Source organism: Rattus norvegicus, chromosome 5 (assembly GCF_036323735.1).
Source record: "Rattus norvegicus strain BN/NHsdMcwi chromosome 5, GRCr8, whole genome shotgun sequence".
Lineage (NCBI taxonomy): Eukaryota > Metazoa > Chordata > Mammalia > Rodentia > Muridae > Rattus > Rattus norvegicus.
In genome coordinates this window covers 144,477,848-144,498,224 of record NC_086023.1, presented here as the reverse complement: position 1 = coordinate 144,498,224, position 20,377 = coordinate 144,477,848, and the positions used below count along the sequence as shown (strand labels likewise).

At 37.7% G+C, this 20,377-nt stretch overlaps 1 protein-coding gene and 1 pseudogene across 11 annotated transcripts in view; one reads left to right on the top strand and one right to left on the bottom strand.

Annotated features, from left to right (window-relative positions):
• The window catches only part of Zmym4 (zinc finger MYM-type containing 4), a 120,493-nt gene that overhangs the window by 53,523 nt on the left and 46,593 nt on the right, over positions 1-20,377 (top strand). For 8 of the 11 annotated variants that reach the window (XM_039110031.2, XM_063287761.1, NM_001107982.2 and 5 more), the window contains 5 exons: positions 2,898-3,419; positions 5,197-5,258; positions 5,612-5,782; positions 13,070-13,154; positions 13,403-13,658. In XM_039110031.2, the coding sequence (XP_038965959.1) occupies positions 2,906-3,419; positions 5,197-5,258; positions 5,612-5,782; positions 13,070-13,154; positions 13,403-13,658 (1,088 nt within the window). In that variant the 5' untranslated portion in view covers positions 2,898-2,905. Of the gene's footprint in view, positions 1-500; positions 1,241-2,897; positions 3,420-5,196; positions 5,259-5,611; positions 5,783-13,069; positions 13,155-13,402; positions 13,659-20,377 lie in introns of those variants that run through there. The other 3 variants (XM_039110027.1, XM_063287760.1, XM_039110032.2) reach the window with 3 other exon arrangements.
• Rpl35a-ps5 (ribosomal protein L35A, pseudogene 5) lies at positions 19,329-19,704 on the bottom strand (annotated as a pseudogene).

The window sequence follows — 20,377 nt, the reverse complement described above, 5'->3', positions numbered from 1 at the left end:
TTCTCTTATTTTTCTTTTAATGTTTGAACTTAGATATACCTGAGGTTATTTCCATGTGAGTTGTGTGTCAGGTTTTTCTGAATGGCTGCTTCTTTCCATCAAAATCCTTGACTATTAATGTAAATAAATAATGAAAGTTGCTTGCAGTACAGTTTGTTAGTATTGTTTTTTAATCTATAGAACTTAAGTTGTGATGTCATAATGTACATTTCACATGCAGCAGTTGCCAAGTAGATAGTACGGGCCTTCCTAATGATTAAATGCTGAATAGAGATGACGACTGAGGCTTATAGGCTGTTTACAGGCTGGTAGAATGCTGTGTTGTGTACCTTATACATCTTTTAATATGAATTTTAAGTAATTGGAAATGTCTGTAGTGTTGCTCATCTTGTGCAGTCTTTCAGTCCCTTCCTGTCTTTACTGTATACCATGAGAAAGTAGGCATGCGCACTCTCAAGTGTGCATTTTGTCTAAGATTTCAGCATCCGAATCAGGTGCATGCCTTTTATCTCAGCATTTGGGAGGCAGAGACATGGCAGATCTTTTGAGTTCAACGCTATCTTGGTCTACAGAGCTAGTTCTGGGATAGCCTGGGCCACACACGGAAAAACCTGTCTCCAAAAAACAAACAAACCAAACCCCAAAGAAACAAGAAGAAAAAAAAAGAAAAGATTTTAGCATGTTTTACCATGTATTATGTCATTTCGCTTTTAATTTTTTTTACTATTAAAAAAAAAGAAAAACAAAAAACAAAACAGGGTGTCTCTCTATGTAGGCCTGGTTATTCTGGAACACTGTATGTAGGCCAGGCTGGCCTCAAACTCCCAGATCCTTCCTGACCCTAAGATTTAGTTTTCAAACTTGGGTTCATGTGTGTATGTGCATATGAGTGCCTAGTGCCTGCAGAGGCTAGAATCAGGCATCAGATTCTGGAACTGGAATGCGAGTCATCATATGTGTCCTGGAAACTGAACATACGTCCTCTGCCAGAGCCCTGAGTGCTCTGAACTGCCGAGCAGTCTCTGTAGCCCTGCGGGAACTATTTTGGAAAGCATGCAAGATGGATTTTCCAACTTTCTTTTTTCACATTAATCAGCAAGCGTTATACTGATGAAAAAATATAGGGTCTTTTTCTCCTTCCTGGTTTGATTTCATTATTAGCTCCAATGTTATTTTTTATTGTCTTACTGTTTGTAGGTTTGTTTACTACTGTGTCCACCACCACCACTTTTGTAGCTCTGTAAGTCACAACAGCCATTATCAGAGTTATCACCATTTTGTCCATATAAACCAGCGGGTTGTACTTATTTATCACAGATGATGGTGTGAGTAGAAACATTTCCCTTCAGAGACTTGAGACTGTGGAAGGTCTCACAGGATATGGAATAACTTATAATTAAAAACGATATCTTTGGAGAGGGGAACTTGAAGGAAACTTTTACTTGGAATCTGGATAATTAAGTCTTGAAAAAATATACATACATATATTCAACATTAGATTGTAGATCCAGGTTAAATAGCTAGCCACAGAAACTTTTTGAGCTGATTAGACAAGTACGTTATTACTATTTTCTGTCTTTGTAAGTATTGACCTGCTCTTGAACCAATTAAGTGTGGTTTAGGCATAGGATTTGTTAGGATATAGTTACTTTGTATTTAGTTATATAGATTTAGTGCACCGAAATGTACAGGTAGAGGTTTGGATAGTTAGAATTAGGTGCTGAATAGAAGAAATGGGTGTAAAGAGATGAAATGATATAGTTCATAGGATTTATTCATGGGAGAGTTGAAATAATTCTTCTTTTCTTTTCTTTTTTTTTTTTAATTGCTGGTTGGTCAATTATTTAACCAAGTGAAGGAAACATAGGAACTGTAGTAAGGAAATAGTTTTGAGCTTAGAGATACTATCTATGGTGGAGTTTCTTAGGTAAGGGGAGCTGTGAAAAGTGGGTATCTAAATCTACCTTGGGGTTCATTTATTTATTTTATGTGCATGGGTTTTGTTTTGTTTTTGTCCACATGTATATCTGTGCATTCAGAATAGAATGTCAGTTCCCCTTGGATCTAGAGTTACAGAGGGCTGTTAGCTACCTCGTGGGTGCTGGGAGTCCATCCATCCCTTCTAGAAAAATCAGTGCTCTTAACCACTGAGCCGTCTCTCTAGCCCCACTAAATCTATCTTGGAAGAAAAGAGGAAGATAAGGTTTGGGCATAGCTAAAGAAGAACGAAGTAGGTGAGGCTTTTTAGAAACAAATTTGTGAAGGAAAGGTGAATCTTTGTTTTATAATAGGTCAGGTTTCAGCATATAGATATGAAGGATAGCAGGAAAGCTAAAGTCATCTTTATGTTTACATATTTAACTTAGAAAACCTTAACTTTATTAGATCTGTGTTAGTGTTAGTGTAGAGAAATTGGGATTCTGGGACTAAAGACCTATTACGTTAGAGTGAGTGTTTTGGTCTTAACTCTGCAGGACGCACACTGTAAAAATTATAATCAGCATTTTCATAATTTTTTGTTTATTAATTTGTGAGTGTCTCTTTATACATAACTGTCACTAAGCCTCACCACAAATTAATTTCAAAGGTGAGTATTAGATTGTTTTTTTATATAGACCAAGAATTTTGTGCTTTGTAATTTTAACACAGATAGGTCAGATTGTGAAGTTGGGCTCTTTCTCTTTGTCATCTTGTCTCCTTTCTAACCCGAAGTAGCCTTTCTAGTTTAGGCTCCTGATAGGGATAATCTCATCAGAAATGTTAAGTGAATACTATTGTAATATTGCCTATATTTTGTTTGACAATGAGGAAATAAATCTGATTAAATGGAAGACAGACCTTATAACTGGTCATCCTCAGCACTGTTAACTTGTCTAAACAGTTTCTTACTTTTTAAGGTGGTGTCATGGATACAGAAATGTCTGAAGACACAGACCACAACTTAACTCCCACCCTTGCCAGCATGTCTTATGGAATGCCGAGTCAAACAGGATCTGAAAATTCATTGCTGGATGAAGATGATTATTTTTTGAACTCTGGGGATCTTGCAGGAATTCCAGTCGTTAGTAGTGACAATGAGGATGAACAGGATTTTAGTTCAAAGGACAATCTTGTTTCTTCAGCTCATACTGATGGTAGTTTGGAGATAGAGAGAAGAGCTTCTCATCATGAATCAGACAATGAAAATGAAATACAAATTCAAAGTCAATTAAAAAAAGACTTTCCTAAACAGTTTGATCAGGTTTCTGTCTTTAAATCAATACGAAAAGATTTTTGTTTAGTGAGAGAAAACAGCAAAGAGACATTTTCTGGAAAGGAGAAAAATAGAGACCTAACTTATCATGAACGCGAAAAACGATTGGATAAACCCCATAAAGGTTTGGATTCAAGGTTGAAAAGCAGTTTTTTTGATAAAGCAGGTAATAATTATTGGAATAGAATTATAAAATGTAATAACAAATATCAATAATAGAGCTTTTATTACTCTTTATGTTAAAGTGAAATATGAACAGTTTTAAGCTTCTTCTAAGCTCTCAGATTTACTTTCTCTTATTCTACAAAGTGATTGAGTTTTTCCTCATAACATTTCATTGTCGTGTAAGTGGTTGAAAATATCTCTAAATCATATTTTTTTCTTCTTCTTGGCTTGCAATATTTTGATGAGAAGGCAAGATACTTGAATCGCCTATTCAGTTTCTTTGGTTCAACATTAGAATCTGACGTTGGAATTAGCATCTTTGTGCTGGAAGCACTGGTTTAAATTGCTATCCCACCTCTTAGTCTAAACCAGGGAGTTAAAGCAAATCCCTCCACCCCCACCCCACACCCTGTTTTAGGAGTTCATTGACGTTCCTTTTGATTCTCTTTATACAGTGCACCCTGTACTTAGCTTCAGTTCTGTTCTTGAGTATATCACACATTGCTGTGTGCTTGCCTTTCTTGCTGTTTCATTGGTATGCCATTTTTTTCTCTGTATATATATACACTTGTAAAATTATTTCTTATCTAGTGGAGCATAATTCATGAATCTTTCCTACTTTCTAGTTATTCCTAAGGATGTTCTTCTTATATTTTCACAGAATTTTATTTTATGCCTTATTATTTATAGTATTTATTGCATTATTTTGTTTCTGTTTTCTTGACAGCCAGATTGTATCTTACTCTTTGTATTCTTGGGATCTAGGCTTTTACAAGAAGATTGTAATCCTCTCCCAAATGTTAAATTGATGTTTAGGAAAGCAGGTACACTATGTCAATCCATGTATTTCTCTTCAGAAAATCCTAGGAAAGTGTATTTTAGAAAGAAAGAACCAGAATAGTGAAGTATAGCGACTGTTTTGAGTATATATTATATACAAGGGTGTACAAGGGCGTACTTATTTCTAACATGTGTAACTAGGTATATATAGTTTAGTGGCTACTAATGGATATTGAAGTTTTAGGAAAAACTGAAGGAACATAAAGGACAAGACAAGGTAGATAGCAGAGGTGCTAACAATGAGTCGAGTAGCCTAAGATTGAATGTGTAAGATAAGATAGTGGTAGAAGAGTTTGTCATGGAACACTGTAATATTTAAGTAACTTGAGTGTTACAGTGATTGCTTTTTTCATATTTGAGAGGGGTAAACTGGCCTGGAGCTCACTATAGTTCTGCTTTGTCTCTTAAATGCTTTAACAGGTGAGCCACCATACCTACCCTAATCTGCCATGTCCCTCCCCCTCCAGAGTGCTTTGTATTAGACTCTGGACCTTTGTGCATGCTAGACAAGTCCCCTGCCACTGAGCCACATTCCTAACTCACAGGAAATTCTTAGGAGAGCCTTAGTGAACAAGGAATGTTTTTCTGCAGAGGTGGGTTTTGAACTGAGCAGAGTCTGGAAACTATAAATACTGAGATAGACAGCAGAGACCTGGTGAACTTAGTAGAACAGCAAAGGACAACAAACACAGTTTTCAGAGTGAAGTCAGCACCCTTTATGACCGAGGAAAGGTGTGTGGTAAGGCTGAACGGTAGGGGAGACCAAGTTGTGTAGAACTTTGAGTGAAACTTTTTTGGGTTCTTTGGAACCTAGTTCACTCTTAACAGCATCTTTTTTTGGGATAGAGAGATGATTTCAAATAATAGCCTTTTAGGTCATTCTTTATGAGACTTGTTATTCATATGCATGTGTTTGTTTGTTTGTTTTCTTTCAATAGCTAATCAAGTTGAAGAAACATTACATACTCATTTACCACAAAACCCAGAAACAAACTTTAGGGTAAGTTTTCAGTGTATATGTAGATTGCTGTTAACTGTGGCAAGTGTCAAAAGTTTGTTGTTTTTTTTTTTTTTTTTTATGTCACTTTTCAAAATTCTGCTTGTGTTAGACAGAGCACTGACTTTTTTTAAAAAAGTATTATTTGCGTAACGACATCTTGAGAGATATTCTAAGGAGCCTTGCGTCTTAGGTTCTTTGTTTGCATTATTCAGACATCAGGTTTTAGGCACAGGGACACTAACATATGTCCGTCCATAGAGTTCATTTCCAGTGAGCTTTACTTTGGGTATTAACCCTGAAGAGGAATAATTTTTAAATTTGAATATTTATTAATCCTTTATATTGTGTTTTAGGACTCCAGCTACCCATTTGCCAATAAAGAATCCATTGGTTCGGAACTGGGGAATTCGTTTGCATCAAATATTAGAATTAAAGAAGAACCTTTGGATGATGAGTATGACAAAGCAGTGGCGCCTCAGCAGGGACTACTAGACAGAGTTAAAGACGAACCTGACAATGCTCAAGTAAACACCTCACCCCGCCTCCTTCTGTTCACAATGAGCTTACTCATTTGAGACAGGAAGTGCCTAAAGTGAAATAAATAGTTTGACAGGATGAAAAGAATCTCTGATAGAAGCAACTTGAATTGTTTTGCAAGGCTGTAGCAAGAATTACATGAAAATGTTTCTGAAGGGGAGTTAAGGCTTTTAATAGCAGTGTGGCTTTTGTGGGCTTTTTAGTACAGGATTGAGAGAGAGGCTGGTGAGTCTTTGAGGTTTCAGCAGATGAAGTTGAAGACCTAGTAAGAGGGTGGCCATGGGTTTGTGGAGCAACTTAAGCCTTTACAGGTACTACTACTGAAGTATGGGTTAGGTATGAATTTGTCTTTCAGGAGGGCTAATGGACATAATTATCTTTGAAAGGGCTAATTGATTGAAGAATCAGTTTATTGGAAAGGAGGCCTTGGTGAGTGATTGATTATTCCACGTTTGAGATATTTGGGTAGTAAGAGCAAGGGTATAGCTGTGCTGTTTCAGGACTGCTCTGGAAGTCAGTCAGGAATTCTGCCACAGAAGTCCTACACTCCGTTAAGTTCCCCATGCACTTGATGGCATTGCAGTATGTGGATTGGAAAAAAGAAGCTGCACCATGGGCTGGAGGTATTGTGAAATGTAGGAAGGGATTTAAACAGTGAATACATAATAGCAGTAATTTTTTGAAGGTAGTCTGTATTTTGTTCATATGTCATGAATTTAGAGAGTGAAAAATAAAGTTAACACAAATTATCCGTTTCTAGGAAATAATATCTAATCTTAGGAAGTTTATTATTAGTTTTTTTTAAATTGTAGGGAGTTTGTGAATGAGGGCATGTATGGAAGAGAAATTTTATTTCGGCGTCTTCAAGCAGGGTTTCTCAGCATTAGCACCACTGATATTTAAAGCAAGACCATTCTTTGTTATGGAGCCCTGTTCTGCTTATCACAGGCTCTCTAGCGTCCTTGGTTTCTACTTTCTGTACTCGGTACTGGGTGCAGCTCTCTCTTTCTCCATGATAACAGTCAAAAATATCTTCAAACACTACCAGGTCTTCCTGGGGAGCAAAATCATATACTAGAGAGAACTACTGTAGGCGACTATTGACTAGAGAGAGAGAGAGAGGAGAGAGAAAAGCTGGTGGTTTGTGAAAGGAGCTGATACCTAATTACCTTTCAGAAATGGTGTTTATTGGAAGAGAGCATTGTAACCACGGAGCCACGTAAGGTTGGAAGCCATTCAAAAGTAATAACACAGTGTATCAGAAACAGCATGACAGGGCCTTAAAGGAAAAGAAAGACTTCCTTTGAAATCCAGGGAGGAGCTTCATTAGGGAAGGATAATGTAAAAGTAGGAGTGACAGAAATAGCTGCTGTGGTATGATAAAGGAGAACTTAGGGAAAAGGACCTTCAGAGAAATACCCCAGCAAAGGGAAATCTGTGGGTTTATATCTTTAGTGGTGCGACAGGAAGTTTCATACTATAGGATTTAGTTCAGCATAGCATATATGTGGGGGGTGAGGGGGCAGAGAAGAGAAGAGAGAGAGAGAAAGATAGTCCTGTGAGGTATGTCCTATTTATTTCTTTGGCTATGGGATTTGACTCTGAGAGTGGAGAGTGACTGTTAAGTTAAAGGGTAGACCCACAGTCGCACATAGTTGACAATTCAAGCAAAAATTTGACAATACTAAGGAAAAGATAGATGAATTAGGGTGTTGGTAGACCTGCAGAAATTGGATAAATATGAGTGCAGTTGGTTCAACAAAGAAGGAATATGAAAATATGTCAAGAGATAATAGGTGTAGTTTGTAGAAAGAGGAGAAGTAGAAATCTTGTCTGTGTGAATTAAGGTAATGGCCTGATTACCAGGGAAGATTCATGTGGCCATGTGTTCCTATGAAGATTATATGTCTTTGTTCAGGGGAGATCTCTAATCTCTCTATACTCCCTCTATGAACATGGAAAATCCCGAAGAAACCATTTTGCTTGGAGAGCACTAAAGACTTCTCTTTCTTTTCTGTATAACCCATTGACCTTTCCTCATGATAAAGGACAAAGCTTGGTAAGTGGGGTTTAGAAAACATTGGGAAAGTTACTAGTGGTGTTGGTTTTTTTTTTTGTTTTTTTTTTTTTTTTGGTTCTTTTTTTCGGAGCTGGGGACCGAACCCAGGGCCTTGCGCTTCCTAGGTAAGCGCTCTACCACTGAGCTGAATCCCCAGCCCCTGGTGTTGTTTTTAAAGCAGAGCTTTCAGTGCTAGAGGATCAATAGGATGGAACGGATTGGCCTGTGTTTTATACACTTCCTGAAAATTACAAAACATGTTATAAAATGCTAAATAGCAAGTTTGTAATGTTTATCATGAAGAACTTCCTTAGAAGCGTATGTTATGTTTGGTCTCCTGAGTAGACAGTGCTGTGGGTAGGTCCTGGTAAGTATAGGGTCACAGAGCAGCCTTCATCCTGTCCCCACAGTACAGCAATCTTAGCACATGAGTGGCTAGAGGCAGCGTTCTGTTGTCGGTCATACCGATCCTATTCTCTGCAGTATCAAACATTTGGTGGGTCTAGAAATCCTCGGAGGGAGGAGTCTGGTTCTTTCCCTTTCCCTTCTTTTTCCCCTTCCTTCCTACATTCTACTCCCTACTGTCTAGCTCCATGTTTTTTTGTACTTCTCCCTGATCACTGGAAATGTAGATTTCTTACTTTTTTAGTTCTGTGTAATACTTTATTAATTTTACTCTCTCTATAGACCAGAAGTAAGAGTTATAAAGTATTATTTATTTGATCTACCAAACTGTACTTATAAAGTACTGACACTTCATGACTTTTGTCATCAGTTAATGGTGACTTCTCTTTGTGCTTAACTTTGTAGTATTGCTTTCGGTGTGCTTTTACAGTTTAAGATGGTCTTCATCCAAAAGGCCAGGAAGCTGAATTGTCAGTGTCTGTGTCTCACTGCTGCTAATTTGTTGTTTTTAGTCACTTGTCTGTCACCTTCTGTTAACTGGCAGAATGTTCTCTGGCTTTTGAGTTTCATTCATTTTAATCCCATTGCACTTCACTACAGTGTTTCTACAGTTTAGTAAACAGTTGTTGCTGTTTTAATGTACCATGTGGTTTGGTTTCGTGTGTGTGTGTGTGTGTGTGTGTGTGTGTGTGTGTGTGTGTGTGTGCGCGCGCGCGCGTGCGTGTGTGCATGTATGTTTGTGTGGTCTAAAGTAATAAGCTAAATTTCATAGATTCAAGAGTATATGGCCAGGAAAGAATCAGTCTAGGTTTATAATCTAGCTATTATTTTTGTTAGATTGTCTTTCTGTAATTATTTGTTTTTTTTTTTTTGTTTTTGTTTTTTGTTTTTAAAAACTTGGGTAGAGTTTTCAAATTGAAACTCTTTAGGACAGCCAAAGTTCTTTTTTTCTATCTTTTCCATGGGATCTGAAAATTAGATGTCACTAATGTTGAAACCTTTGCTTTTTTTTTTCTTCTTTCTGCTCATCGTAGTAAAAAAAACTAATTCGTAGTCTTCTGTTGGAATAAATGAAAATGAAAGCAAATTGCCTACTTAGTCTAGTAATGATTCCTAGACTCTCTGAAGTAATGCCGCCCTGCGATGTTGGATTTAATTTTAGTTACAGTGTTTATTTGGCCATAGAAGATGTTTGTTTGCAACATTGTTGGCCTGTGGTGTTTATAAGACCTTCCTTTGTGTTCAGCAAGGGAAAAATGATGTACTTTCTATTTTTACCTCTGATTTTTAGTTAGTTTTATTTTGTTTTACTTTTGAAAGCTTTGGGGTCATCAGGTGTTTATTTCTCATAAATCATGATTTAATGGTCATTGTAGGAAATAGACAAACTAAGTAAGCATTTCTGTCTTGAAGATATTGTAAGCATCTTATACAGAATACTTAGAATCTTCTCTCCCTGCTACCATGAGTAATACATACCAGAGGCTTAAATAAGGCTCAAAAGTCTGGGAATTAGAAAAGTAGACTAGAGATCTGCCGGGTATGGTAGTGCATACTTTTAATCTCAACACTCAGGAACAGGCAGGCAGATCTCTGTGAGTTAGAGGGCAGCATGATTTGCATAATAAGACCCATCCAGGGCTATGCATTGAAATTCCGCCTTTAAAATAAATGTATGTATCACCAATGCTGTTACTGATTATGAGTATCATTATTAGATTCCACATGATATGTCACATAATCGATGATAGATTTCTTATATATATTCTGTTCATGTGTCAAGGAAATAACTATGCTGGACCAAATTCTGAATTTGAAAACAAAATTATGGGAACCTTGTGTAGTTGCTAACATACAGATTATTACATTATTTATTAATACAGCATTAGTACTTAACTATTGCTGGATTTTTGGCCCAAAACATGCTAATTTATTTTATAGGAAATAAAGAAGATAAGATAATAGAAATGGGAAATAATCACTTTATTAGAGAATTAATAAAACTTGTTATTGTTGAGTAGAAATATAGATAAAATAATATTTATAGAAATAATAGTACTAATTCTATGAGACAGTTTCCCATTTGAGAGCCACTATTCCCAGTAGCAACTAAAACGTAATTGTAAAATAAAAGATGGCTGGAATGAATGATGAGATCAGTGGTTTTTTAAAAATGTGAGAAGTGTTAATGTCAGTTATTCCTAAAGTACGATACAGGTTTGATAAACACAGTGGTGATTAGGTTCCGATATTTTGAGGAGTATACATAAACATACATGCATGCGTGCATGCATACATACATACATACATACATACATACATACATACATACTATACATACTTTTAAACGTATATGGAGAAGTTCTGCGGAAAACAATTTGGTTAAACATTGTATAGCTTCATCAGAATATTGTGATACAAGATTAATCAGGCTGATCATGATGTAGAGTAGATAACTCATGAGATATTTTCCCACAATTTGGTGTATTCATGGTAAGAAGAAAAAAACTTTGTATTTAGTGAAAGAAAACTTCCCAGTCCCAAATGCTCATTTATTTACGTGTTATCTGTGAGTGCTTTCGCGCTACCAGGGCAGAGTTCAGCAGTTGTGACAGAGATCAGACCATATGGCTTCCAAAGTCAAAAATATTTACTATCTGCCCCTTTGCAGATAAAGTTTGCTGATCCCTGGATTAAAGGACTATATTATAAACAGTGAAACCACTTTCTTATTATTTTTTTATGGAAGTAAAACTTTGTAAGAGATAGAAGAAATCACAAAGGTAAAGCTTGTCAGAATTTTGGCATAAGTGGAAACTTTAGTACATAAAAAATTGAAATCTAAAGAAATGTTAAATGCTACTGAGGTTAACATTGTCATCATAATGCACTTGTAAGCAAACATTAAAGATACGTGCAAGTTAAAGCAACTAGGAAAACATTTTTAATTGAGAATAGTTTTGTTTGAGAACCGAGCATGGTGTCGTATACCTTTAATGCCAGCTGTTGGGCGGGGGTTGGGGGGATCTTCTGGTCCACAGAAGTAGTTCCAGGACAGCCAGAGCTACACACAGAAACCCTGTCTCAAAAAAACCAAAAGAGGGGCTGGAGAGATGGCTCAGTGGTTGGAGTACTGACTTCTCTTTCAGAGGTCCTGAGTTCAATTCCCAGCAACCACATGGTGGCTCACAACCATCTGTAATGGAACCCGATGCCCTCTTCTGGTGTGTCTTAAGACAGTGACAGTATATATCCGAATAGTGCACATGCTGCCTTTAGTTACAGTTTTGGTGGTGTTAGCCATCAAGATTTACGTAAGTCCTCACTTAAAATATTTGAATTAGTCATTTTAGTAGTACTCACCTGTAATCCCAGTACTTCAGAGGCAGCAGGATTACTCTAAGTTTGGGCTTCGACTGGTCTATTTAGGGCTGTACATTGAAACTCTGTCTCAAAAACAGAAACAAAACAACAAAAAAAGAATTTTATCGTGTTAAAATCCTATTATAATTGCAGAAGCTTTGGGCAGTTTTCCTTTTGTGCCTGAGTCAAGTGTATATATTGCGTATCAGCTTCAGCTGCTTAATTTGATATGTCACTACACATATATAATAAATAAAGTATTGCTCAAGGTTATATGGTGTATTGATATTCCTACCACCAAAAGGGACTATGTTTGAGACGTCCAGAATTCTAAGAATAATTGGTCTCTGTAGTATTTTGCAAGCTCTGTTGTGATAAATAAAATTTAAAAAGCCACCAATTACTTACTGCAGTTAGAGTTGAACAATATAATCATACAGATAAAAAGCAGCCCTGAAAAATACATACTGGAACTCTGGTGTGTGGTGGCTGCGTCTTACTTAAAGTTGTTACTGTATTTAAATCTCACTTAAGGCTCAGAGTCGGCTCAGTGGTGAAGAGCATATTTGAGAGGACCCGTGCTTGTTTCTCAGCACCTACATTCATAGTGGTGTTTGCAACCATATATAACTCCAATCCCAGTGTCCTCTTTTGAACTCCACGCGCGCGTGCGCACACACACACACACATGCACACACACACACACACACACACACAATTTAGTAAGCAAAAACTCATATACATACATAAATAAATCTGAAATTTTTTTCCTTGTAAATCATTTAATACGGTTTTTCAAGTGTCTGGATTCTCAGACTACCCAGTTATCTGGTTCTTGAACTCCTCTGTTGGTGTTAAGGCATGTGCCACCATGTGCTGGTATTTAGCCACTAGATGCTATTTTGGAGTAATATGCAAGAATGCATAATAATTTAAATGAGCAGAACATGAATTTATAAGAAAATTTTGTTTAGAATTATTATAACTGTAAAGAAACTAACTTTTCTTTGACTAGAGAAAGGAAAAGACTGGAGAGAAATACCCTGCAGTCCAAAGACCCATTCGAGGTGACAGAGGGCAGAGTAGATTTTGTTTACTTCTACTTATTTAAATGTTCCTTTGTGATTGTATATTACTTTTATAATAAACAAATTTAAAATATTGTACTATTGATGAAGAATTTCAGAAACAACTTAGAATATCTGGTGACTGGCCAGGCGGTTTTGTGCTAACATTCATGGTTTTACTCTTCTTTCCTCCTAGCATACACTAGCCCACTTTGTTCTTGTTGTTAAGTTTAGCTTGTTTACTGTCTTGTATTTCATTACTTCTCATTAATGTTAACACAGTAAACATTTTCTACCTCTATTTAGCAATAATGAAATGTCCTGATTTCTTGAAGAATTTATTTTTTTCTCTGTATTTATTTATTTTTCCTTTTTTAAAGGAGTATGGTCATGGCCAACAGCAAAAAACTCAAGAGGGGGAACTGAAAATTAGTGCTGTGTTTTCAGTCAGTGGCAGTCCTCTGGGTAAGAATCAGACCTGAATAAATCAATTGTATTTATTCCAGCCAGTATCAATGAGAGGCCATTTCTACTTGTGTTAATAAACTAGATGTCCTCTGTTTTAGAATCCTTTATATTGTATATTCTATAATTACTATTAGATTCCAAACTAGCTATAAAAGAGAAAGTAACAGTGCATAAAATAGAAGATTAAAAAGTAAAAAAAATTTTTTTTTTTTTGCTTTGAATGTTCTTTTCCTTTTTTTTTAAAGCTCCACAGTTGACTACTGGCTTTCAGCCTTCTCTGGCATCACCTGGCATGAATAAAATGCTTCCTGCAGTTCCAGCCACAGCTATTCGAGTTTCCTGCTCTGGTTGTAAAAAAATCCTCCAGAAGGGACAGACGGCTTATCAGAGGAAAGGGTCAACTCAGCTTTTCTGCTCCACCCTGTGCCTCACGGGATACACAGTGCCACCTGCCCGCCCACCGCCGCCTCTCACCAAGAAGACTTGTTCCAGTTGCTCAAAGTATAGCAGAGTTCTAAATTATCTTTTGTTTCTTTATTTTTCTTAATACTTGTTTCTTGACATGTGTGTTGTTATTATTGCATTTCAATTTTGCTGTAGGTTTTTCTTGTTAACAACAACAACAAAAAAACCTAAAACAACAACAGCAGCAACAATACAACTTACTCAGTGCCGCCATGCTGCTGCTTCCTGCTCTTCTGGGAAGCACTCAATCTCTTTCGCTCAACAAGTGATTTTTAAACCAGTCTTTTCATCATCTTTAGTGAAGATTTCTTACATTCTAGTATTCTAGCACTGAAGCACTTTTTCAAGGGTTTTCTATGTAGCACTGGCTGTCCTGTAATTTACTGTGTGTACCAGACTGACCTTGAACTCATCTAGATCATCCTGCCTCTGCCTTCTGAGTGCTGGGATTAAAGGTGTGCACCACTGCCATCTGGCTCTGCGTGTATATCTCTGTACCGGATGTGTGCTTGGTGCCCTCATAGGTCAGAAGAGAGAGTATAACTGGAATAGCAGACCATTGTGAGCTGCCATTGAATTGAAATCAGCTTCCTCGGGAAGAACAGCCAGTGCTTTTAATCTCTACGCTATCTCCCCAGTCCTTATGCATATCTGTTTGTGTTCATTTCTCAGGAATAACAGAAAGAGTTAAATTCAGTTCTCTTGCAATGTAAATTACTGTATTTCATGTATCCCAGTGTAGATTAGACTTTAGTTTCCTTCAGGAGTTCTTCTCTTTATTTGTAACCTTGCTATTCCTTAAACGAAAAGACACAAATACCACAGTGCTTTTTTTTTTGGGGGGGGGGGTTTGGGGATTTTCTTTTAAGGTTATCCAGTTTTAGAATCACAAACACAAAAATCTAACATTTAAAAACTTTTTAGCAATAAAATAATACAAAATTTTTTGAATTTGAGCATTCCAAGATTTTCAGATCAGGGATGCTTAGTTAGTAAAATCTGTGCATGGATTCCAAAATCTGGGGGTGGGGGGGGGGAGTGAAAATTGAAACAATTGTACTGAGGATTTAAGAAAGGGTGTATTTAGTTTGGAGCAGTTAGTGTGTGAGCTTTCTGCTACTAAAGTTTGATGTAGTGGATGTTTCTCTAATGTCTGTGTGTGGCTGAAAGTGATATAGAGTTGTGGGTGTTGGTTAAGAACTAGATTAGGAAATTTCATCTAGTTCTGTTCAGAGTTAAAATTAATTTAATAATAATAATGGTGTTTTGGTAACTTAGAAGTTAAGAATAAACTCAAGAAACCTATTTAAAAATGTAATGCCTGTAGCTAGTATATTTAAAAATTCTAAGTTACAAAGCCAGGTATGTGGGGCTGGAGAGATGGCTCAGCAGTTAAAGAGCACTGACTGCTCTTCCAGAGGTCTTGAGTTTGATTCCCAGCAACCATATGGTGGCTCACAACCATTGTAATGGGATCCGATGCCCTCTTCTGGTGTGTCTGAAGACAGCTACAGTGTACTTATATACATATAATAAATAAATGAATCTTGGAAAAAAAATAGGCAGGGGTGGTAATGTACACCTGTGAAGCAGAGGCAGGCTTCAGTAGGAAGCTCTGAGTTAGGAGGTTCACAGAGTGAGTTCCAGGACAGCTAGGGCTGCACGGAGAAACCTTCTTGGGGTGGGGGTAGGGTGGGGAACTAAACCAAAGGACACCCTCCCCGGCCCCTGCAAAGAGTTTATATAAAGTATTCTTATAACAAAAAGTGACAACTGAGTAATATGTTGATCACTTTAGCATTTCACCATGAAGATATATTTTAAAGCATCATATACAGTGAATATGCAGTATTAACCTGTCAGTATTAAATAAAAATAATGTAGCAGTGTTTACTTTGTTAGGTTTACAACTAATAGTCTAGTGGATACCTAATATTATTGAGTGAATTATTTAATGACCTTAAGTTTAGAGAAAAGCTATTAGTATTATAGTTATGCCTTCGGTAAGGTGACTGTTAAATTGACTTTCCCTTATTATTTCTGGCTAAATTAATTTACCCAAAGCAGAGTTCTTTATTTCTGTCATTGTGTGGTGTTAAAAACGAATACTCAGATGTACTGTCAAAACTTTTATATTCTAGTACGTGCACTGTTAGGTTATTTTATGATTGAGTTAGATTGAAGACTGTAATTATTTTAACTTTCTTGTGTGCTGTTTTATTATGAAATAGTTTGATTGGTTTCTGTAATAGCTTTACTTGTTCATCTTTAACCATCTTCGGGATCAGTAATTTCCAATATATCAATGATACATTTTTTCCTATGAGAACCATAGATACTTCTAAAAAGATTTACCATTTATTTTTAACAATATAAACACATAATTGTACAGAAGTGTATCACCTTTTATGCATATATTTTAGTACTTATTCAGATAGGGGAGGTCATGTGTGTGCATGTGTACATATGTGTACTGGTATATGTGCATATATGCACATGGATTGAAAGACAGGATAACCTGATCCTCAGGAATCTCAGGAATGCTATATGCCTTCTTCAAGACAGGGCATCACTGATTTATTGACTTGAACTTAGCACGTATTCTAGTTGACAGGATTTGCCTTAGGCATCCTCCTGTCTCTCTCAGGGACCCTCCTGTCTGGTCTTTTCTAGCATTGGTATTGCAAGTGTTTATCACCATGCCTGGTTTTTTTATTTGGGTTCTAGGTATTTGAACATAGGTCCTCATGCTTTCAAGGTTATGCTTTTACTGGCTGAACTATTGCCCCAGCTACACCTTTTGAATGGATGGATATATCTATATTTATATCTATATTTTTTACATTTTATACATGTTAATTTTATCTACATTTCTTATATTTCTCTTTTCTTTGGTGGTTATTACTGAGGTATCTGAAGACCGATTATTTTTCATTACATGTCAGGAATAACTGTTTGAGGGGCTGGAGTGGTCACTCAGTAGTCAGGGACACTTGCTCTTGCAGAGACCCCTGCTTTAGTTCTGAGGACCCACATGATGAATCATAGCCATTTGTAACTTCAGTTCCTGGGAATCCAGTGCTTTCCTGCTTCCTAAGGCACCAGGCATGCATATAGTGTACAAACGTACACGGAAACAGATGTTCCTATACATAAATTAAGATAAATAAATCTTTAAAAGAATACCTGAAATACAATGTTTGTGTTTTTTCTTTATCCATCAAGGTTTCCAGTTTTACCTGTTCTCACTCTTTTATCCCCTCATTCATTTATTCTTTTAATCCATTTTTATTCTTTACTCCTCTGTTTCCCTCTTTCTGTTACTTTGTAGCAATGTTTATTTACCTGCTTGTCTCCTCAGACTTTCTCATTTTTTTAAAATTTTGTAATTATATTTATGTACAGAAAACTTAGTGTACATTTATCCCAGCTTAGTGGCAAATTCTTTAGCCTTCACCTTCTCCAGCTTGGCAATGCGAGCCACAGACTTAGGACCCAGGACATTGCCTCCCCAATGGCAGCGGATCTCGTCATATCTGTCATCATAATTGGTCCTAATAGCTTCCACCAGCTTAGCCAGTGCACCCTTGTCTTTCGAGTTAACCTGTGTGAAGGCAACAGTGGTGCACGTCTTCCTGTGGACCAGGCGCCCCAGCCTGGCCTTTCCCCTGATGATGCAGTAGGGCACCCCCATCTTTCGACACAGGGCAGGCAGGAAAACCACCAGCTCAATGGGGTCTACATCATGGGCAGTCACCACCAGTTGAGCCTTCTTGTTCTCCACCAAAGTGGTGACTGTATTGACCCCTGCTCGGAGGACAGGTGGTCTCTCAGTTGGGACGTCCCCTTTACCAGCAGCTTTCTTCTCAGCATGGGCCAGCAGCCTTTGCTTCTTCTCCTGCTTTGTCTCTGGCCTGTACTTGTGGGCGAGCTTAAGCAGCTGAGTCACTGTTTGCCTGACCAGGGCCTGGAGGAACTGGTTGATGGCAGGAGGTACTTTGACCTGCTTATAGAGGATGGCTCTTTGCCACTGCAGCCTGATGTAGTGGGGCCATTTGACGAAGCGTGTGAGATCTCTTTTGGGCTGGATGTCCTGCCCAATGCCGAAGTTCTTAGACCTTTTCTCAAACAAAGGATTGACCACATTTTTGGTCTCCTGTTTCTTGACCACGGCGGGGGCTGGGGCCACCTTCTTCCCCTTGGCCTTCTTTCCTTTGGGCATCTTGCTGGGCTGGAGGAGAGAGGGCTTTCTCATTTTTATGTCTTCTTTTTCTCTCATTTTTCATTATACTTGATTTTTTTTACCTGGTTTTGCTTTATTGAAAAGCTTTCATTTCTTATTTGCCACTTGCCCTTCTTGCCCATTCTCTGCTAATGTACATATTTATTAGAACAGTAATGCCACCTTTTCTGCAGGGTCTCTGAGCCTTAGATTTAGGGATTGTGTTGTAGATGTATCACTTGGTACTGGACATCATCCAGTCTCTTGTCCCCAGTGCCAAGAGTTGTTTTCCTCTTGGTCCACTTAGAGCCTTTAAGTCCAATTAGAAAGCTGACGGTTGCCACCAATGCCTGCGTAGTGCACCCTTAGGGTTATCATGCTGAGCATACTTTTTTCTTCTTTTTTTTAGGATTTGGGGACTGAACCCAGAGCCTTGTGCTTGCTAGGCAAATGCTCTACTACTGAGCTAAATCCCCAACCCGCTGAGCATATTTTTATCATCATTGAACATCTCGTTCTTTTTAATAGGAGGGACGTACATGTTTTAAATGGTTTCAAATCCTATATAAAATACATAATTTAGGAGTATAATTTTGTTATTTCTGTTAGATCACATTCTTATTACATTAAAAGAATTTTTAAATTTTCCTGTAGCTTTTCTGATTATATGCTAACAGAAATGTAATTGTTTCCTCTTATTCTGCCATGAGATACAATTTAATTGGTGTATAAATTTATTGAGATCAATGAGGAATGTTGCTTCCATTGCCTTGATCTATGTTGGGAACCTAATCCTTGGGGATTCATTCTTCTCTGTCTTCATTACTGATGCTTACATATTGCATTTTTAGATGTGGACATCTAGATTTTATATAGTGATGCTTAAATATGTATCACATAGGACTGAGTAAATAACTTATTTATAAAAATGGTTGCCTTGGGGTTGGGGATTTAGCTCAGTGATAGAGCGCTTGCCTAACAAGCGCAAGGCCCTGGGTTCGGTCCCCAGCTCCAAAAAAAAGAAAAGAAAAGAAAAAAAAAAGGTTGCCTTTTGAGGATGTGAGTTCAAGTCCTCAGTACTGGGAACGTGAAGAGTCCTGTAGCTCAATGGGCAGCCAGTCTAGTTGAATCTTTGAATTCCTGGATCAGTGAGAGACCCTGTCTTAGAGGTTAGTAAGATGGTTCAGTGAGTAAAGACTTCGTACCTAAATTCGTTCCTAGAAGCCACAAGTTGTCCTCTGACATACAGACATACAGACACGTGAAATAGAAAAATATAAACATGAAATAGAAAAAAGGCAGGATCAGCACACACAGGGACATACACTGAGAGTTCCACATATAATGTTTGAAAAAGTTTTGTTTTTTGTTTTTTTGTTTTTTTTTTTTTTTTTTTGGTTCTTTTTTTCGGAGCTGGGGACCGAACCCAGGGCCTTGCGCTTCCTAGGTAAGCGCTCTACCACTGAGCTAAATCCCCAGCCCCGTTTTTTGTTTTTTTTTTACTTTTATTTATTTACTCTCCATTAGTTTAAATCCGGGATGGGTACAGCATCACACGGATTCTGTGTCCAATGGCCTTTGCAGGAAGGTTGCTTCGGAATTTGGCACGAACCATGCCACTGTTTCCATGAGCCCGAGTTACTTTCCCCCAGATCACTCTGGTTTTGTTTGGTTTGCCTCCAGGAGTCACTGTATTGTTTTTTGCTTTGTCACATAAGCACACCTCTTGCCTAAGTAGAACTCAGTTTCACCTCGGGCATAAACACCTTCAAGTTTAAGAAGAACCGTATGCTCTCTTTGGTTCCGGAGGCCTCACTTATAGCCAGCAAAAATGGCCTTGCACCACAGCCTTCCAGACATACTGGTTTTTTTTTGTTTTGTTTTGTTTTGTTTTGTTTTTTTTAGAAGTCCTGTTCCCAGCAGGCCTCCAAAGACGCCAAGATGGCGGAAAGAGCTGAAAAAGTTTTATATGTAATTTGAAAAATACTTTGAAAATAGGGATAGTTTTAAAGAAGAAAATTAAAATCTTCAGTGTCATCTACAATGAATGCTTCCCCTTCCATCCCATCTTTCCACTCTTTCCAATTTGGGTCTCAAAACCAAGCCTAGTCTAGAACTCAACTCCCTCTGTGCCTCGTGTAGCCCAAGTCTAGGCTTGAATGTGCAGTCTTTCTGCCTCAGCCTCCTGAATATGATAACTGGCAAGAACCACCAGGCATGGCTCCATTCAACATATTTTTTAATTTTAAAAACATTATTGTTTTGATACGTGTAGTAGGTGAGAGAACTCAGACTTCACAGTTTAAGTTCCAGGCGGAGGAATTGGCTCAGTGAGTGCTGTGCAGATCCTCCGTGTTGGTGGGAAGCTGTTTGGGCAGCAGGGTTTTCCAGCCTCAGTGCTACAGGGTGGTTGCGGTGCTGATCTGTAGAGCTTGCTGGCAGTCTGTGAGTTCAAAACTGAGAAAGTAAGTGGAAATGGACTGAAGAAGACAGCAAACATAGACATAAAGGACTGGTCTCCACGTGCACAGTA